The sequence below is a fragment of the Dermochelys coriacea genome, chromosome 8 (genome assembly GCF_009764565.3).
Source record: "Dermochelys coriacea isolate rDerCor1 chromosome 8, rDerCor1.pri.v4, whole genome shotgun sequence".
NCBI lineage: Eukaryota > Metazoa > Chordata > Testudines > Dermochelyidae > Dermochelys > Dermochelys coriacea.
The window spans coordinates 85,068,954-85,087,668 of NC_050075.1; the positions used below are offsets into that span (position 1 = coordinate 85,068,954).

Consider the following 18,715-nt stretch of genomic DNA (forward strand, 5'->3'; position numbering starts at 1 on the left):
TATTGAAGCAGGTTCTCTTGATTGCATACCCCTAGTTGTCACCTACGACTCCACCCTGGAACCCATATGTGGGACCATCAAATAACTACAACCCATACTTAGTGGGAACCCTATTCTGAAAGAAATCTTCCCTGAACCTACTCTTCTGGCCTTTAAATAACCCTCTACCTCTCTCGGCTCATCATCAGAAACAGCTCCCCACCGGCTCACCAATTTAAGATGGCCCAAGATCTTGCCAGAATAGATGCAAAACCTGCAGACATATCTCCACCTCGACAATAATTTACCACCCCCACCCCCCGTGTGCACGCACGCGCGCAAACACACACACACTTCAATACCCATAGGTCTACACATGGGTATTACAACATCTGGTGTACTTCATCCACTGCACTAAATGTCCCAATAATACCTATGTGGGTGAAACCAGACAAGCACCACACTCTCTAATGAACTCACACAGGAAAATGATAAAAGACAAAAACACCACATCACCTGCAGGTGAACACTTTTCACAAAGTGATCACTCTACATTGGACCTATCAGTCCTCATCCCCAAAGGGAACCCGAACAACAGTTTCAAAAGACAAGCCTGGAAGCTTAAATTTATAACTTTACTAAGACACTAAAAAACATGGACTGAATAAAGACACTAGATTTATGGCTTATTACAACAATAACCCACTAACAACCACCCACATCTTTCCTCCCCTATGACTGGGGAGATGTTAATGGGCCACTTCACCTTAAATCATCTCTTGAAATGTGTGTTAACTACTTATGCTAAATCATCTGTTTCACATTGTATTTAGCTGTGACTCTAGGTACATTTCCCAGACTGGAGAGCTCTGTGTAAGCTCAAAAGCTTGTTTCTCTCACCAAAAGAAGTTGGTCCAATAAAAAAATATTATCTCACCCACCTTGTCTCCCTAATATAGGATGATGGTAGATTTTCTTGGGTTCCTGTTCATTAAGGAGCTACAGCCAGTGCTGTTTAGCAGAATGTATAACAGCACATTTAGATTGTTTGCAAAACTAATACTTGTATTAATAGCTCTTAAATTACAGGCATCAAAAGGAATAAGTCTCTCTCTTTGCTGTAGCTTCTTAAAGGAACAGCAACTTGATAAAATCTGTCATTTTATGTGGAATTTCTAGCTGAATCAAATGGGAGGTGAACATTTCTATGCAAAGTACTGAAAGCTTGAAGAGGATCTGCAGCTACAGTTTTTTCAAACTTGGTGTAGTCTGCTTGGAGATTGTTCTTCCTTAACAGAAAGCACTCCACAGCAAACTGTACAACTTGACATATTTGTATTAGAATCTAGAACTCTAGATCAGAAAAGGTGCATACAGTAGGGACTTGGCTCAAAACAAAATTAGATTAACTATATTCTCCTTGAAGTCTCAAATGGGAATGCTGTTCTGCCCTTCCTAACCTAAACTGTTGTGCAGTCTTTGTGCTACTCAACAGTCACTATTTTCTACATCTGAGGCGATTGTACTTCAGAACTGGGAGGAGTCAGTGATCCTGTGCATGTGATATTCCCCAGGATGCAACCTGAACTGGTGTGTCTCCTTAGGGATGCCTTTTACACTGCTTTGCTAGTGAACAGCAAGCCCCTGCAGGCTCTGCTCACTCACAGCTACCAGCATGCAAAATCAGTCCCAGCTGAGTACACGAACGCTATGCCCAGCCATCCATGAATTCCATACAGAATGATACCCACTATCCCTCAGTCCCAGCCCTCCCCTCCCCCCCCCCGCAAAACGTGAATCTTGTACTGTTCAGTAGCCCCTGGATTGTGCAGGCTCATATTTAGTCTGTCATTCCAACAATGGGTAATTAATATACACTAGTTCTGTTGACCTGAGTAAAGATTTTCCAAACACTTCAATCAAACACACTGGTTTAGATAAAAAGTTTATTAAATAGAAAAAGATAGATTTTAAGTGATTATAAGTGGAAAGGCATAAAGTCAGAATTGGTTACAAAAGAAAAAAAAAGATAAAACTGCAATTCTTAAATATAATTCCAAACTTTACCAAGTTAAATAAGATTTGAAGCAAACATAATTCTCACCACACTAGATACTGCAGGCAATTCTCACTTCACAGGCTGGATTTCCTTTCAGCCTGGGACCATTCTGCTTAGTTTAGAGTTCTTTAGGTATTCATTGATGTTATGAGCAGAGCAATACAAGGTGGAGAGGAGAGATGAGGGTCCTGTAGAGATCAATGTCTTTTATTTTTATACCCACCTCCTCTCTTTTGGATTATCCCTCACCCCTGCTGGGGGGTTGTCATAAATATAAAGGGAAGGGTAAACAACTTTAAATCCCTCCTGGCCAGACAAAAAATCCTTTCACCTGTAAAAGGTTAAGAAGCTAAGATAACCTCACTGGCACCTGACCAAAATGACCAATGAGGAGACAAGATACTTTCAAAGCTGGGGGGGGGGGACAAAGGGTTCTCTCTGTCTGTGTGATGCTTTTTCCGGGACCAGAGCAGGAATGCAGGTCTGAACTCCTATAAAGGGTTAATAAGCAACCTAGTTAGTTTGTGTTAGACTCTGTTTTGTTTAAATGACTGATAAAATAAGCTGTGCTGAATGGAATGTATATTCCTGTTTTTGTGTCTTTTTGTAACTTAAGGTTTTGCCTAAAGGGATTCTCTGTTTTGAATCTGATTTCCCTGTAAGGTATTTACCATCCTGATTTTACAGAGGGGATTTGTTTTTTTTCTTTAATTAAAATTTTCTTTTAAGAACATGATTGCTTTTTCATTGTTCTTAAAATCCAAGGGTTTGGGTCTGTGCTCACCTCTGCAAATTGGTGAGGATTTTTATCAAGCCTTCCCCAGGAAAGGGGGTGTAGTGCTTGGGGTGATATTTGTGGTGGGGAAGAGAAGACATTTCCAAATGGGCACTTCCCCTGTTCTTTGTGTAACACTTTGGTGGTGGCAGCGTTTAACCTAGGCTGGTAAGAATTAGGGGGTCTTTCATGCAGGTCCCCACATCTGTACCCTTGAGTTCAGAGTGGGGAAGGAACCTTGACAGGGGTAGATAAACAATCCCCTCTATACGTGAGATTTGCACCAGATCTGGGAGGAAATGTAAATTTCTTGGTTATACTTCTCCATTGCTGAAGAATGGCTGTTTAAATGATAGCCCACTTGACTTTATTGATACATGTCTGGGGTTGCTATGTGTCTTTGTCTCTGAACAACTAGTTTGTGGGTGTTACCCAGAACTACAACATATTTCAGTAACAGTCATATAGCAAAATCTCATCATTTTACATCCAGTGATGTTACATGCATCTTAATAGGACAATGATGTTCAGCAGATTATGAGTTTCCAAATGATCCCTCACAAGTCATCTTTGTACAAAACATATCATAATCATATACAAGTGGTGAATATGGGTTACAGGGTGTCACAGTGTATAATTTATATTTGTTATTTTGATTTGTAAAATGTTTTGGGATCCTTAAGGATGAAATGCAGTGTATAACAATGTGATGTAATATGTAGAACCCCCCCCCAAAAGAGGATATTTGAATGTGAATTTTAAGTCTCATAGTTCTTTGTAGGCATCACCTGAATATGTTGCAGGATGGACTCTCTCAGAGTTAGTAAATGGGCAATTTACGATAACTGAAGATTAAAAAATGACATCAATTAATAAATGGCCTGCATGCCAGACTTTGCCTTCCATCAAATGCTCAGATCAATAATAAGAGTAGTAAAAAAAATAACCCAAGCCCTCTAAAAGCACTGATCATGGGTTTGGATGTTAAATTTCAGATGGTGGCTTGCTACTGCAAGAGACTATAGTTAAACGAAACACCCAAAGAGGAATATGTCCAAGGAACCAAGGAAAGATGCATGGATATTAAGTTCTATGAGAAATCTTTCTTGGTGACAAAATCTCACACAAAATTGCTCTTTTCAGTAGTCTCTGAAGCAAAGTTATTTCTCAGTATAGACTGACAGAAGTGACAGAATTCACATGCTGAACACACAAAAATAAACAAGATCACATAAATCACGCCAAGACAAGTAAGCACTCCATAATCTCACAGATTTTCCACTAGATTGCATGCTCTAAGAATGTCTGGTGTAGCCATGTGGGACGAAGCAATCCTAAAGCTTTTATTTAATTTATTTATTTTTAACATAAACGGATTTCAGACATGTTACAGCTAAATACAGCTATTAACACCATTTTGATTGATGGGGTGGTTCGTCTAGATTTCTGAGAGGTAAATATAATATGGTTAGGAAAGCTGGGATTGACAAGGAGAGCAAGACCTAAAAGTGTTAAAGTGGGGAGAATGGTCCTCTACAACCACCATCTGATTTTCCTGTTCCTTTGCCGGTTTTGCTACCTACGTTGAATTAAGTCTCCATAGAAGAGTGTCTCCTAGAAATGATAATGGACATTTTTGATTTGTTTTGTTGTTTGGGGGTGGGGTGGGAGGGTGTTTTGTGTTACTTGTCTTGAAAAAAAAAACCAAAAACTTGTCCCTTTTTTTCTTCTGTTCTTTTCCCTAGTAACATTTTTGACATTTCCCTTTTTGAGCATGTCCTGTCCCCCAAGGACGTTTTATAAAACAGCTAATAGTCACCAGATTCTGCATGTTTCTATTATCCTAAGCAAAGCCACACATGGGAGAGAGTGGTATTTAGCCAATAGTTCTTTATATTTTGCCTTATTCTATTTATTTCTTTGATTCTTATAATTTCTACAAACTGAGAACACTTTACAAAAATTCAAAGAATGCAGAAAGGTACAAAAACATATACACTCTGGAGCAGTTCAAGCACTGTAATGTAGAGATGGAGCCCAACTCTGCTACACTAAGGCTCCTTTTATATTAATCTGATAGTGTAAAGGGGCCTTAAAGTGGGCAGAAACAGCTTTCTGAGAATACCCCCTATGCAGAGGGTCTCCCCAACTGCTGTAGAGATAGCATAAGAGCGCTACACTGGCTTTGTTTCCAGCCACCACTGCAGGAGTTAGACTAGGAGTGTAGCCAGAATATGCTGCACTACCCCTCGTCTCTGCTTCCCATGGGCTTACTGGAAGCCATGGGAAACAGCACAAATTAGAACAGCCTTAGGGCAGGCAAGCCAAGCTCCTGCAGGGCGCCAGAATGCAGGGAGCACAACCCTCCCACAAATGCAATCAGAACTGCAAGTGCAATTGACTGAAAAGAGACCCATCACCTGATATGCTGAATTGGTGCATTTACTGATTACATCATCTGAGGATGGGCTCTGAAGTTGCATATATTTCATATGCGTACATATAGCTTGCTTCAGGAACCAAAACTTCCCATTTGCAAAAATTCATGTTATGCTTTGATGAAAACTAGGGGGTGGGAAATGAAGAAAAGCACAAAGGAATTAAGAAATTGTCCACCAAATAAATTAGTGGAAATCCTCTTTTGAGGCATCTTAAAGACTGACTAAAATGGAGAAACTTATTCAAGAGAATACATTTTTGACACATTTAGTGCCAGATTCTTGCCTTCCTTTCACCCTACATAAGCCAAACAAACTCAGAGATAACACAGGATGCAAGTGAGGGTAGAGTTTGGCTCTTTGGATTCATTATATCTCCTACGTGACTCAGCCATGTTAGTGGGAGTAACCACAATCTTAGTGATGTTAACAGAAAGCATTATCCCTTTGAAAGGCCTAATGTCTCCTGGGTGCTGGTGTGGTACTGGGAGTATGGCAAACTGGGTTTTACTACCCCTTCACTGCAGCACAGCCATAGCACCACTTACAAATGCTAGACAGTGGGTGAAATCATTGCTGCAAGCAGTTGGAGTTAGCCCCCTACCTTTGAGCTCCCCAGTGCTGGGAGAAGGATTATGTTTCCTTCTTTTTAAGGGTTCTCTGTGTTCTTTCCCTATGCTACTGCACACACACTGGAGGGAAACTTTCGCATGTATACATTTAAGTGCACTCCATCCAAATCATATCTTTTTAGAATATAAGTGCAAAGCACATAAGTTAGATACTGTCACTGCAATGACTGTAGGCAAAAAGTCAATGCCATAACCATTCATCAATAGCTCAAACAGGTCTCTAGAGATGAGAATTTGTTTTTAAATTGAAAGGGGAAAGTGTTGACCCTTATTCTTTTCAAGTAGATCTGTGTGATCTTTATCTTCAATTTGGACTAACAGTGATAGATAAAATAAGCATGTGTCAGATTTGTTCACAAGTGAAGCCTGAGCAGCTGAGAACCCAGCATACATGTAAAAAGTGAAATTGTGCAAGTGACACTTTAGACCAGCACGTTACAAGACAAGCAGCCTAATTCCTGGGGTTTTATCATTTACTTCAATAGGAGCAAAATCACAATATGAAAAATAAAGTTCTTTCAAGTGAATGTCTTTTTTCAAGAATAGATGCCAGGTGCAGGCTTCCTTCATGTAGGCTCCATAGTGGTTATGGTTCTGCTTTCATGTGCACAAGCACTTCTGTTTTCCTTCAGCAAGACTTCTACGAGGATTAGCATTTTGCTAGTATTACCTCAAAACAAAATTTATGCCTCGTGGCACCTTAAATACTTATTTCAATAAGTTTAGACAAAAACCTCCCACTACAAAGTGATTCACCCTCACTTAGGAAACAAAACAGAGAGAATAAAACTTGAAATGTGAATTTAATTCTCATGAAAGATTGACAGTCCTGGAAACTGACATGATACTCATTCACTTCCAGTGGCTGGATACTGACTGCTGTTCAAGTAATGCCTGAGGTTAGTTAGATTCCCCCAAACAGATACATAGCATGCACAGTATCAGTGTAAACTTCCCCTCCTCAACCCCCACTAAGTATTAGTGATAATCTGGAAGAGGTGAGTTAGTCCCTCTATGAGCAAGATTTCCATGGCTAAGCTATTCAACCCGCAGCCTCAACTGAGATGATCCACTGCAGTGGCGCATGGATAATGGATAATGACCAGATAGGAACAGAAGTATAATTATTAACTCATTCACAAAGATTGACTAAAAATGAATGGTCTAATTCTGACATGGGCCTGATGTGAACATGTAACTTAAAATGTCACAAGCTCAGTATCCTATTACCAATCATACGCCCCAGTGTTATACAATTTCTACTGTAGTCTATTAGAAGGAATTTGAAAATAAACATGAGTAGCGCATATCTGTTTCCTGAGAATAAGTAGTTTTTTATTATTGCAATTCGGAACTATGACTAACAAACAACTTTTCAATCATTTACTACTAAACGTGACAGAAAACTTTGCATTGTGTGATTTACTGCTTCTATCAATCATCATACTTGAGTTTGAGGTAATAGTTATGTTTAATAGGGATACTATAACCGAAAATGTGGCACAGTAACCCTTATGGTAATTTTGAATGCATGCAGTTCAAAGAAATTAAAATAAATCTGAATGGTCATTGTTCAGTTTTCCTGCTATAAAAATATGTAGTTAATGAAACTAGTATGGCGCATAGCATTAGTTACCAAAAGTTGTTCATAGTATTTGTCCATAAAAAGAAGTCTTATTTTAGAAAGGAGAGAGAGAAGAGAATGAGGGTTGTTTTGTTTTTTTAAAATCTACACAGTAGGATAGTTTTTCTTTTCTTTTCTTTTTTTTTTTTTTTAAGGCACAGCAGGGAAAATCCCATGCATCAACATAGACAAAATAAAAAAAAAAAAGTCATCAGCACTGGTATCAGATGAATAAGATGAAAGGTGGTTCACGATTAAACCAAATTTCATATTATGCTATGCCCTTGTAAACAAAAACAGATTTTGCTCATACATGTGTAGACAATTTACAAGTAAAATAAAGTGATAATTCAGCTGCTGCGATATTATTTTCCTAAAACAATAATCCCTGCTTTGATGTCAGAACATAGTATTATAAATTTAGCAGGGCCTAAACATTCACCTATACTTAATTTTAAATATTCTGAAAGTGCAAGTTTCTAGAACTCAAAGCCATAAGTACACAGAAGAAATTGAAACCTACTGATTTGGAGACCATATGAAGCAGAACATGATCTCTGAGGAAACAGAATAATAGCTTTTTTATTAAAGATTTAGATTTTTTTTCTTTGCTTAGGTCCAAGTCTGCTCCTACTGAATTCAATAATGCAATGACAATATACTCCAATGTGTGCAAGTTTGAACCCTTATAAGGAGAAAAAAAATGTACTATTGAAAAAAAAACAAACAATACCATATTGGAAGCCAATGATATGCTTTAGAAAATACCAAATTTGTATTGGGATGGAAGGGGAAAAAAGTACATAATACAAAAGTGTGAAAGAAAGGTTCTTTTTTTTTTTCTTTTTAAACTGCATTCAAGAAAAAGATTAAAGCCCTTTTTTCCTTTATGAAGGCATCGACAGCCAACATCAATGCTTTTCCTTAACTTTTAAACTTGCCAACATGTTCACGTGCTATGATCAGCCTTTGGATCTGAGCTGTTCCTTCGTAGATCTGAAAAGAATTACGATACCATTACATTATTGTGTTACATTGCCTGTTTTAAAAAGCTTTTTAAAAATATAGCAAGATCAGTTTCAATGCAACATACAAAATGTTAGAAGCTTCACAAGTATGTAAAGCAGTGTTGTTTTCTTTACCCAAACCTTTCATGGTCAATTCCCCGCTTACTTTCTGAGCTTCTTTTGTTGTTTCTCTCTCCATTTTCTCATGTTTGCAATGCCCCACCCCACCCACTAATCCTGTGTTCTTTCATCTCTCAGCCCACATTTTTGTATCTTCTCTGGCACTGTGTTCTCTCTCCTTTTCTCCTGTTGCTCAAATCACGCCTCTGTTCTAGTCCATGTGCTGACAACAAAACAAAACATTTACTATAAAGTTCTTTGTGCTAGGATAAAATCAGGATTTTGGTCTTTATGATTTTTGGCAGTACATAAAAACAGAGAGGCATGATGGGAGACAGGAAGTATGATTCAGTGCTTAAAGTACAGGATGAGTTAAGATTTCAGTTCCTAACTTTTCTAAAGACTTGTACAGATTTGGTCAAGGTCACACAGCCTCAGTTTCTCCAACTGTATAATAGGGATAATTATGTTCACCACCAGGTGTTTCAAGATTCCCAGAAGGAAGGCAGTATATAACTGCAAAGCATTATCTGAGCAACAAAAGATCTACAAGATCTACTTAAAGTGACAGTCGGTGAAACACAGTAAGGCATTTAAATACTCTTTACAGATAGATGAAGCAACACTGTGGATTATCCTTTTCCATAAGCTTCCCAAAAGATGGGTAATAGAAACCAGAACTAGACAAGTATGGTTAGATGGAATATTGAAGGAAATTAGAATCACTCCAGAACATGTGACCAATGAGCAATATCTGAAGAATGAAAATTCTTCAGTCCAGACTTTAGAAGAATGTTGCAATCAATTCAGCAAATATATATTTTCTATTTATTATTTTTAAAGGAAGTTTAACAATGAAACACTGCTACAAATGTCAATGTTGTAGGCCAAGGTGCTCGAAGCACCACAGGCCTGGCAGGAGTACTCTGAGAAAAATGAGGCTTACACACAGCTGTGAGTTATTGGCTTTACTGAAGGTTAGTGACCCACGTAACGGGGACTCCAAACGGAGTCCGACGGAGGGGCAGATGGTCAGCATTAATAAGCATTACATAAAAACAGCTCATGAATATAAAGTTAGGTGTTTCTTAAAGAGGGGCTTTCTACTACCTGGCGAAGGGCCATGCAAAGCAACTGTGTCCTTCAAGAACTCTCCCCTACAATAACAAAGCAGCTGTGTCCTTCAAAAACTCTCTCTATCCCACAGTAACGAAGCAGCTATCTATGTCCCACAGTAGCCTCTCGGCTCGAGAAAGCGGAAGTTCCCTGGCTAGGCTGTAACAAAGTCTTCCGCAGTCCCTTACAGTCAATAACAGGAGACCAATCAAAACCACAAAAGAAAATATTTTGCGGCTCTCTTCTCTTTAATTCCTTAGATAATTAGCTGATGTATAACAAATATAACTCCTGCAGAGAGATTAATGGGGATAATCATAACTAGGCTTGGAAGGATTAGATTTTTATCCATAAATGTCAGTAAACATCGCTAGATGCACCCTCAACGAGCTAAATGTAAGCCTGACAACTGAAGATGTAGCGAATAGTCCAAGATGTCTTGGATACTAGCTATTGTCAGCTGAACTCCAATGACCACATTGAAAAACGCTTCCACTTTGCCGATAGGCCATCCTGGTAGAGGGTTTTATACTACTGAGTAGGTCTTGTCGAACAGCTACAGAACATCACTCTTCCTCCTCATTCAATCACAGAGCAGCCACATCATAAGATGCAGGTCAGGATGGAGAGGAAGGAAAACAGGAGGCTGAAGTGACAGTGCAAGAAGGTCAGAAAACCAGCACTGCCTCGGCCGTGCCAGGGCAATGAGGATGAGCATGGCCCGATCTGCTTTCAGCTTGAGGATGACCTGTGGAATGATCAGGCTCAGAGAAAAAGCATGCAGGAGAACCAATTGCCAAATGAGATAGAAGGTGTCCTTGAGGCCACCCTGAAAGCAGAAGAGACGGCATTTCCAGTTGTCTCTTGTAGCGAACAGGTCGATCATTGGGATGCCCCACACTGGAAAGATGACTTGCAGAACATAGGACTTTAGAGACCACTTGTGGTTCAGAGGAAAATTCCTGCTGAGATAGTCCACAAGATGATTCTGGACCCGGGGCAAGTGATTGGCTAGCAGAGTCAAAATGGGCGCTTGGGGGGCACCAGCAAGAGCTGTGTCAATGGGTCAAACCCTGGACTTGACTGCCTCCTCTTCTGGAATCTATAACCCTTTCTGGGGTAATCCCGCTGTCTCAAGGGACCAAAAGGTTGCCCAAAGGTGCACTGCAGATGATGTTGTTACTGTGGTTAACCACTGAAGTGGTGCCTCTGCACTGTTGGTGTATACACCCCTCAAGAACGTAGGGTAGCCTTAGAATCCTTGAAGGATGGCAAAGTCTCATCCCGCTTGTGTGAAAACAACACCCAGCCATCAAAGGGCAAATCCTCTATGGCCTGCTGCATGTTGGGGAGCAATGCCTGAATTCAGCAGCCAGATGTTCTCCTCATGGTCACCACAGAGGCCATAAACTCTGCTGGATGTCATGGACTCTTCGGCCATGGACTTTAATGTCTTGGCCACTAAACAGCCTTCATTGATAAACGCCCAAAATTCTTCTCTGGAGGTTTCAGACAGCTGGTCCTCAAACTAAGACATAGCTGTTCAGTTTACAAAGTTGTACTTGAACAATGCCTGCTGGGTCGCAATCCGCATTTGCAGGGAGGAGGTGGTTTAAAACTTCCATTAAATCCATCCTTTTAGAGTGCCTGTCCTTAGGCGTGGACTTCTACCTGCCCTTTTAGGCTCTATTGTTCACAGCTGTCACAACTAGGGAATTTGGGCCTGGATGGTAGTAAGAGCCATCAAATCACTGCAACGGGGATGAAATACTGTTCCTCCATGTGCTTTGCAGTAGGCAGTACCAAAGCCAGGATGCTCCAGAGAACCTTTACAGGCTCTAGGAGTGCATCATTAGAGGGATGAGTGTTCTCTCAGGAGCAGACGGCAGCAGGAGGTCCACTAACTTATGGTTGTTCTCCTACAGGTTCTCCGCCTGAATGATCAGGCGAGCAGCCACACACTGCAAAAGTCACAATAAGCCTTAAAATCCTCTGGTATTGGAGGAGATGAAGAACCAGGCACTGCTGAATCATCCAGGGACACAGAGGAGGCAGTTAACTGCACCAAGGCTGGCTCCCGTTTCGGGACTGATGGAGCTGGATGAGCACAGGGAAGGCTCACTGGTGCCTGAACCTGCAGTGGGTCAACAGTTCATGTCACTGATCTGCCCAGCAACCTCACCTTAGAGTGAGCTGAGGAGTGTGACCTCTGCAACCGAGGAGTGTCCCACAGATTCCATGGAGGCCCTATTCTTATTAGTGGCATTATTGGCCAGAAGGCACCAGGCCAGGGGCCCCTCAGCCAACTGCAAGACAAGTGCCACTCCTGGTGCCATAATAGTACTCCATAAATGGTCCCCAATGTGGGTCAGGTGATGGAGAGCAGGAGGAAGAAGATCCCGACCTTAGTGCCGAGAAGCCTTGGGTGTCGGGTAAAAAGGTGAAGCCAATCCTGAGGGAGCAAGTAGCCAGTCTGACTCATTCATTGCCCAGAATGAGGCAGGGACTGGCACCAATGAATGAAGCAATATCACTAGCACAGAGTTCGCTGGTGCTGGAAGGAGTGTCGACCCCAAAGTCAGTGGCATTACTGAAGCAGGTGACTGTGCCGAAGTGGAGGGTGGTGAGAGCTGCCACAGTAATGTTGGCAGTGCCAAATGCAATGGTGCTGAGGAGATTTCCAGTGCTAAGGAAGTCCCTTGCACTGAACCTGGTGCTGGCCCTGCTTCTATAGATTGTGGAAGAGGAACATCGGAGTGTGGTGCCAACAGACCCAAGGGTTCAGCAGCCCATGCAGCCAATGGGGCTATAAATGATGCAGCCCTGGCAATGTCCTAGACCAAGGGAGAGGTCAGGATGGAAAGGCAGAGCAGGTCTGTAGCTGCCAATGTGGAAACAGTCAATCAGTGTTGGCATCGCCCTTGTCCATACTGGACTCAATGGATGCTCTGGAGCCAGAACCAGAGTTGACGGTACAGGATTTCTTACCTCCCTACTCGGCACCAGAGAGAGGTTAGATCAGGGGTTCTCACAACAAATTTTTTGGTGGCCTCAGAGTGCAGCCACTAACTCTTGCTGGCGGCCACGTTGACAATTTTTCCTAAAATAATTAACTTTAGGAAAAACAAATAAATATGCATGTAACAGGTCCAAATCATTGTAATGTATTTATGTAGGTTTTTCCCCCCAGACTCAGTAATTTAAAAAAAAAAAAAAAAAAGTACAGTGGTCTCTATTCTTTACTGGACCTAAACAGAATAGAAACAAATAAGGTGCTTTGCATGTTCTTGTCTTTTTGTTGTTGTTGTTTCTTTTGCTTTTTTGGTTGCAAAAAACTTACTAGATAGTAAGTCTGCTGCTGGGAAAAGTGATATCTGTATGTTTGTAAATATCACTTTTCACAGCAGACTTACTCAGCCCCAGCAAGTCCTGGGACAAATTAAGCCCTGGATGGGGAGGTGGGCAGGGAGGCTGCGGGGCCCAGGGACGATGGGGTGGGTGATGAGCCTGGAACCAGAGCTTGGAACCAGAGCCTAGTTAATTCCCTCTAGAGCCTGAAACACCAGCATTCTCAGAACCAGAGGGTTGACCTCCGATCCTACGAGAGCCTCGGTGCCGAAGGATGGCCTGTTCAAGTAGGTGCTTCTTTAGGCAAAGATCCCTAGACATCGGAGTCCATTTCATAAACGATCTACAGACTGAATACTGCTCCTTGATGTGGGCTTCACCCAAGCACAACATGTGGAGACTGTTGTTGGGAATTACTCCCCCACATGACTGACAATGTTTAAACCCTGGTGTGGGCATCTCAGGGGAATACTTAACTAAATACAAATAACGTGAATCTAACTAACATAAGGACAGGTTTCAGAGTAGCAGCCGTGTTAGTCTGTATTCGCAAAAAGAAAAGGAGTACTTGTGGCACCTTAGAGACTAACAAATTTATTAGAGCATAAGCTTTCGTAAGCTACAGCTCACTTCATCGGATGCGCTGTAGCTCACGAAATCTTATGCTCTAATAAATTTGTTAGTCTCTAAGGTGCCACAAGTACTCCTTTTCTTTTAACTAACATAAGGATACTCCAAACAACTAGAAAAAAAAATACAATAGTGAGAGCTTGTGAAGTTAAGACCACACAGAGCTCCAACTCCAGTCATAGGTGGTAAAAAGAAACTGAGGGGGCCAGGGCAATGCTGCTTCAAATGAGCCAGAGGAGGGGCTATGACCACAAGGTGCAAGCGCTGACCCTCTATCCACTAACCCTATGGGTACTGCTAGGCAAAATGCTCTAGCTCCGATGTATTGGGCACACGCACACACCTAAGTGGAATACATAGTTGCATCTACTCGAAGAAGAACAGCACCTTAATTCCCTCTGAACCTTTCTATGAAATGAGCTTCTAGAATCTGATCCCTTTAGGGAGCATCAAATCAAACATCTGGATAGATTTCTCACATAAATATTATGATTGATATAAAAAGATATTACTCTGAAACGTAATAGGCCATTTATAAAGACGACAACCTAAAACAGTTTTACAAACCCAAAGCATCCTAATTACACAGTAAAAATATTTGAAGAGCTTGCGATGGACATGGATCTGCTCTATTAATACTGTATGTTGCCCTAGTTATTGGCAATGTTTACTGTATGAATATGTTGGGTAGGAAGGAAAACAATTACTCAAAATAAGTCACTGTTTGGTAGGCACTTTGTGGTTGTTAAGAGACAATGCTAGACAGAAAAAGACTTGGGAACACAAGAAGATCAAAAGGTCAATATCAGTTTATAAAGGGACTGGGGAGCTGTTTGGGGAAACCACAACAACATAGGCACCTGCTGGGGTGCTGTTGGCCTGCTTAGGTTCTAAACAGAGGATGGTAAGATGTTCTCTCAAGTAAGACAGATACATGGGTAGATTATAATTTGTTTTAAAATCCTTTTTCTTTTATGCTTTGTTTCTACTGTGAGAAATAAACAATACTTGTTTTTTAACAAACTGTTTGGTCACAATATTCACCACTGGTCACAGACTGCCAAAGGGAAGAACTGTTAAACCCAGTCAGACCTACAGGGTAAGCATAGTTTATACACAGGGCATCACAAGGTACAGTAGCCCACGCCAGGTCTAAGAGTGGGAAAATTGTGGGATTACACCCCTGGAGAGGTAAAAGCACGAGGTCTGAACCTGAACGGGTACACCTAGAGACCAGAGAAGGTACTGGGACAGAGCTTGAGTGGACTGAGCTTTTCTGTAGAGAAGGTAAAGAACTGGAAGGAAGGATGTTTTGTCTGAGACTTGCGTAATTGGGCTGGGATTTCAGAATTCTTTCCTATTTCCCTCCAGTAGATGGTCCCATAACACTATTTATAGATTCACTGACAAAGGAAACACACACACACACACACACACACACATATGGAACTGGAACAAGATCTGGGCCCCAATCCTTGGCTGCCTGTGTGTGCCACAGCTAAACTTGGGGAATGCAAAGCCATAGTTGTGCTTATCTTGAGCTGGTTCCCTGGTGTGAGTCAGAGAAGCTAAGAAGCTGCTCTAACTCACACCAGCTGCCAATGGACCTGAAAGGCTGTTAGAGCAGCCAGAGATCACAGGAAAGCCCCAGCCTCATAACCTCTAGTCCAAACCTGCTTTTGTGCTGCTGGAGTATACTACTGTGCTGTAAAGGAGCCACACCACAGGGCAGAATCTGGACCATTACATGTAATTTGAATAGTCCAAGACAGAATCTCCCTTTTTAAAACAGCCTTGAGACAATCTCACTACCAGAGTAACACTTGTTCTGAAGGATGTAGGCCTTGTCTATCAGCTGTAGATGAATGCTGTCCATTTTCTGATGAGAGTTAATGCTACACACTTCATGGACCGGCAAATAATCATGAAAGAAAACACAAGAGCATCAGTGGAAGATGAATTTCAGAGCCTAGGACTACAGATATCAGTTGCCTTATCCATTGCTTGCTTGTGGAAAAACTGAGCTGCCCAAGGAACACTGACAAAATGGCTCCCGAATCCCGGCCAAGGAATAAACTCAAAGATGAAAGCCTCCCCCTTCTTTCTTATTTTGCTTCCCTGTATCAGAGAAAAATAAAGTAGAGGAAAAGTTAAAAAGAGGATTGCTGTCATGGGACAAGAGAACTAAACAGCATTCTACCTGAATACAAGTCTTCAGGTTCTGCAGAGGGTATAGAAATGTGCTGTACTAAACACAGAATAAGGTTGCAGCTTCCTTTCTTTTTTCTCTTATATAAAGAGGAAACCAGAACAGCTTCAGGACTATAGTAATTAATAATAATAATGAAATAGTTTTATACCATTCATGTGAACCAAACACAACAGGAGCGGCAAAGAAAAGTTTCCCACCAATTACACTGATAGTTAGTCACAGAACATGGTTTCTAAACTCTCTTTACACCAGCATCTTCACATGGATAAATATTTTGTGGCTTAGGAAACGCACTGTGTGGTGAAATAACTAATTCCTTTTCAGAATTATTTAGTTGTTCCTATTACTGCACTTGATAGTTAGTATTAGGAATAAAGTACTGTGCCCCAGTTTGTGCAAAGGAATTCTTTTACAATCATTCCTTTAGAAGAGTAACTAGTATCAATAATGTTCCTGAGATAAAGTGCTGCAGTACTAGTGCTGAGCAGAAGTTGAGTACCTGAAGTGGCTTTTTGTTTAAGTAATCATCCTCCTTTCTGTCTATGTGATTTAGCAAATGGGTGAGGATTACCACCAGTATTGCCACCAGGCAAGTGTAGTGGATCATAGTGTAAGGAAGAAGAAAATTCAATCCCCACTTCAGAAAGACTTTTAAAATAGTCTGTAGATTTGATTATTTATATTAACTGTTTTGTATAATGTCAGGTTTCAGAGTAGCAGCCATGTTAGTCTGTATTTTAAAAAAAAAAAAAAGTACTTGTGAACCTTAGAGACTAAACAAATGTATTTGAGCATAAGCTTTCGTGAGCTACAGCTCACTTCATCGGATGCATTCAGTGGCCACTGAATGCATCCGATGAAGTGAGCTGTAGCTCACGAAAGCTTATGCTCAAATACATTTGTTTAGTCTCTAAGGTGCCACAAGTACTCCTTTTCTTTTGTATAATTTCAGTTTCCTTAAAAACTGTTTAAGAACAAACAGACTGAAGTGGGGGATTAAAGTCTATATTCTTCTCTACATTTTGGTTTCTTTCCTTTCAGTCTCAGCTTCCTCTTACCTTACCTAAGCAAGTGCTCCCTGCTGTGAACTTGAGCCTCATTGAACTTCCCAGCAGCATTGCAAAGGAGCTCGTTAAGACAACACTGGACACCGGCTATACCAACGAAGTGCTAACGGGGGCAGCCTTCCTTTTACTACACACAGCCCTTTTTATGTTGTGGCTTAGTTTAAGAGTTATCTGAATTGGGCTGAGAATGTTTGATTAAAACTAATTCAGGCTGCTTAAGTACTGGCCATGTAGTGTGGGGTCAAGACAAAGCATGTTTAAGCCAAGTTTTAAGAATGGTGTTTTAGCCTACTTACAGACTTGCTATGCCAACATTTCTGTGCTCAGACTTAAGATAGCATTTAGAAAGATGGGTCTTAGTTGGAAAGACACTCAAGTCCCAGAATAAAAATATCCACATAATATGAGAGTGCCCTAAAAACTGAAGGCACAAGTAGCACATCTCTAAAGTCTCAAGAGTAATTCTAAGAGCTAAAAAAAGTAGTGACAATCATTAACTTTAGTTTCAGATAATACATGCCAAGGCTCATCATTGATTTAGGAAGCTACTTTGCCTCTCTTAAAGCCAAAATATCCTCCCCTTCCTCACTCCTTGGGTAGCCCAGAACTGCTTTTTCCAATCCATCATCCCAGCTCCCTCCAAAATAGGGGCAACAGAGTGAATGAAGCGCTACCACATGCTGCCTAACCTTGGCTAAAGCAAGTTCAGTGATGGAAATAAGGGAGATTCTGTGCCTTTGGATGGTGGGGGAGGACAAGGCAGAAGGGTTCCTTGGCACAGCAAATCCCAAGCTGCCTTCTAGGCCAGTCACAAAGCTACCCTCCTTCCCCAGTCTACCTAGAAGATGCATCCTACCTCCAGAGGTGCAAAGCAAAACCTGCACACACAAAAAAGTGAGGTGAGCAGGGAGAAGGCAGCTTTTCAAATTTTATTTAGTAGTGTATTTTAAAAGCAAGCAACCACTAGCTCATTTTGTGGACATAATACGATCCCTATAGTAATATTTTAGTTATTTGTTTTACTTGCCTGATAGATTTTGGCATCTCTCATTAGTTTTTCTACAGGATATTCACTATTAAATCCATTTCCTCCAAAAATCTGGACTGCATCTGAAGCTAGTTGGTTTGCAATGTCACCAGCAAATGCCTTTGCAATGGACGCGAAGTAAGTATTTCTGTGACCAGCATCAACCTCCCAAGCAGCCCTTTGGTAAGCCAGTCTAGCTAGTTCCACTTTCATTGCCATTTCAGCCAGCAAAAAGGACACTGCTTGGTGCTAGGATTAAATAAAATAAAAGGATTAAAATAAAAGCAGGTTAATATTGCCTAGTTGGGATTCTACAGTGAATACAAAAGAAACAATGTAGCTTCTTTAATATTGTGGGCAAAGCAGCATATGGAATTAATTCTGTTCAGAGATATGCTATGGGATGGGGAATGGCAGAATCTCACACCTATAGCTCGGGGCATAGTTCCAAGTACTATATATAAACTCTTCCATAAGCCGAATTTTTTTTTAGTAAAAAAGGGAAGCATCAGAGAAGGGGGTCGGCTTATGAACGGGTATAGAGAAAGGGGAGAGGTGAGACAGCCCCTCCCCCCAAAGGAACAAGGAGAGGCAGCACAGCCAGTAGAGCCAGAAGGGAAGAGGCGGGGCCAGAGTCTCTCCGCTTCTAGCCACACTGCTCTCCCTGCAGCCTCTGAAGCA

At 41.2% G+C, this 18,715-nt stretch overlaps 1 protein-coding gene and 1 non-coding gene across 3 annotated transcripts in view; both read right to left on the bottom strand.

The window, feature by feature from the left end:
- Positions 1–7,592: 7,592 nt before the first annotated feature.
- Positions 7,593–18,715, bottom strand: part of ACADM (acyl-CoA dehydrogenase medium chain) — a 37,155-nt gene continuing 26,032 nt past the window's right edge. For both annotated transcript variants that reach the window (XM_038413591.2, XM_043490428.1), the window contains exons 11-12: positions 18,035–18,283; positions 7,593–8,503 (exon numbers count right to left, since the gene is read on the bottom strand). In XM_038413591.2, coding sequence (XP_038269519.1) covers positions 8,432–8,503; positions 18,035–18,283 — 321 coding nt within the window. In that variant the 3' untranslated portion in view covers positions 7,593–8,431. The remainder of the gene's footprint in view (positions 8,504–18,034; positions 18,284–18,715) is intronic.
- Positions 17,454–17,545, bottom strand: LOC119860858. Its single transcript, XR_005294674.1, has one exon. It is a non-coding gene; the product is annotated as a small nucleolar RNA SNORD45 (small nucleolar RNA).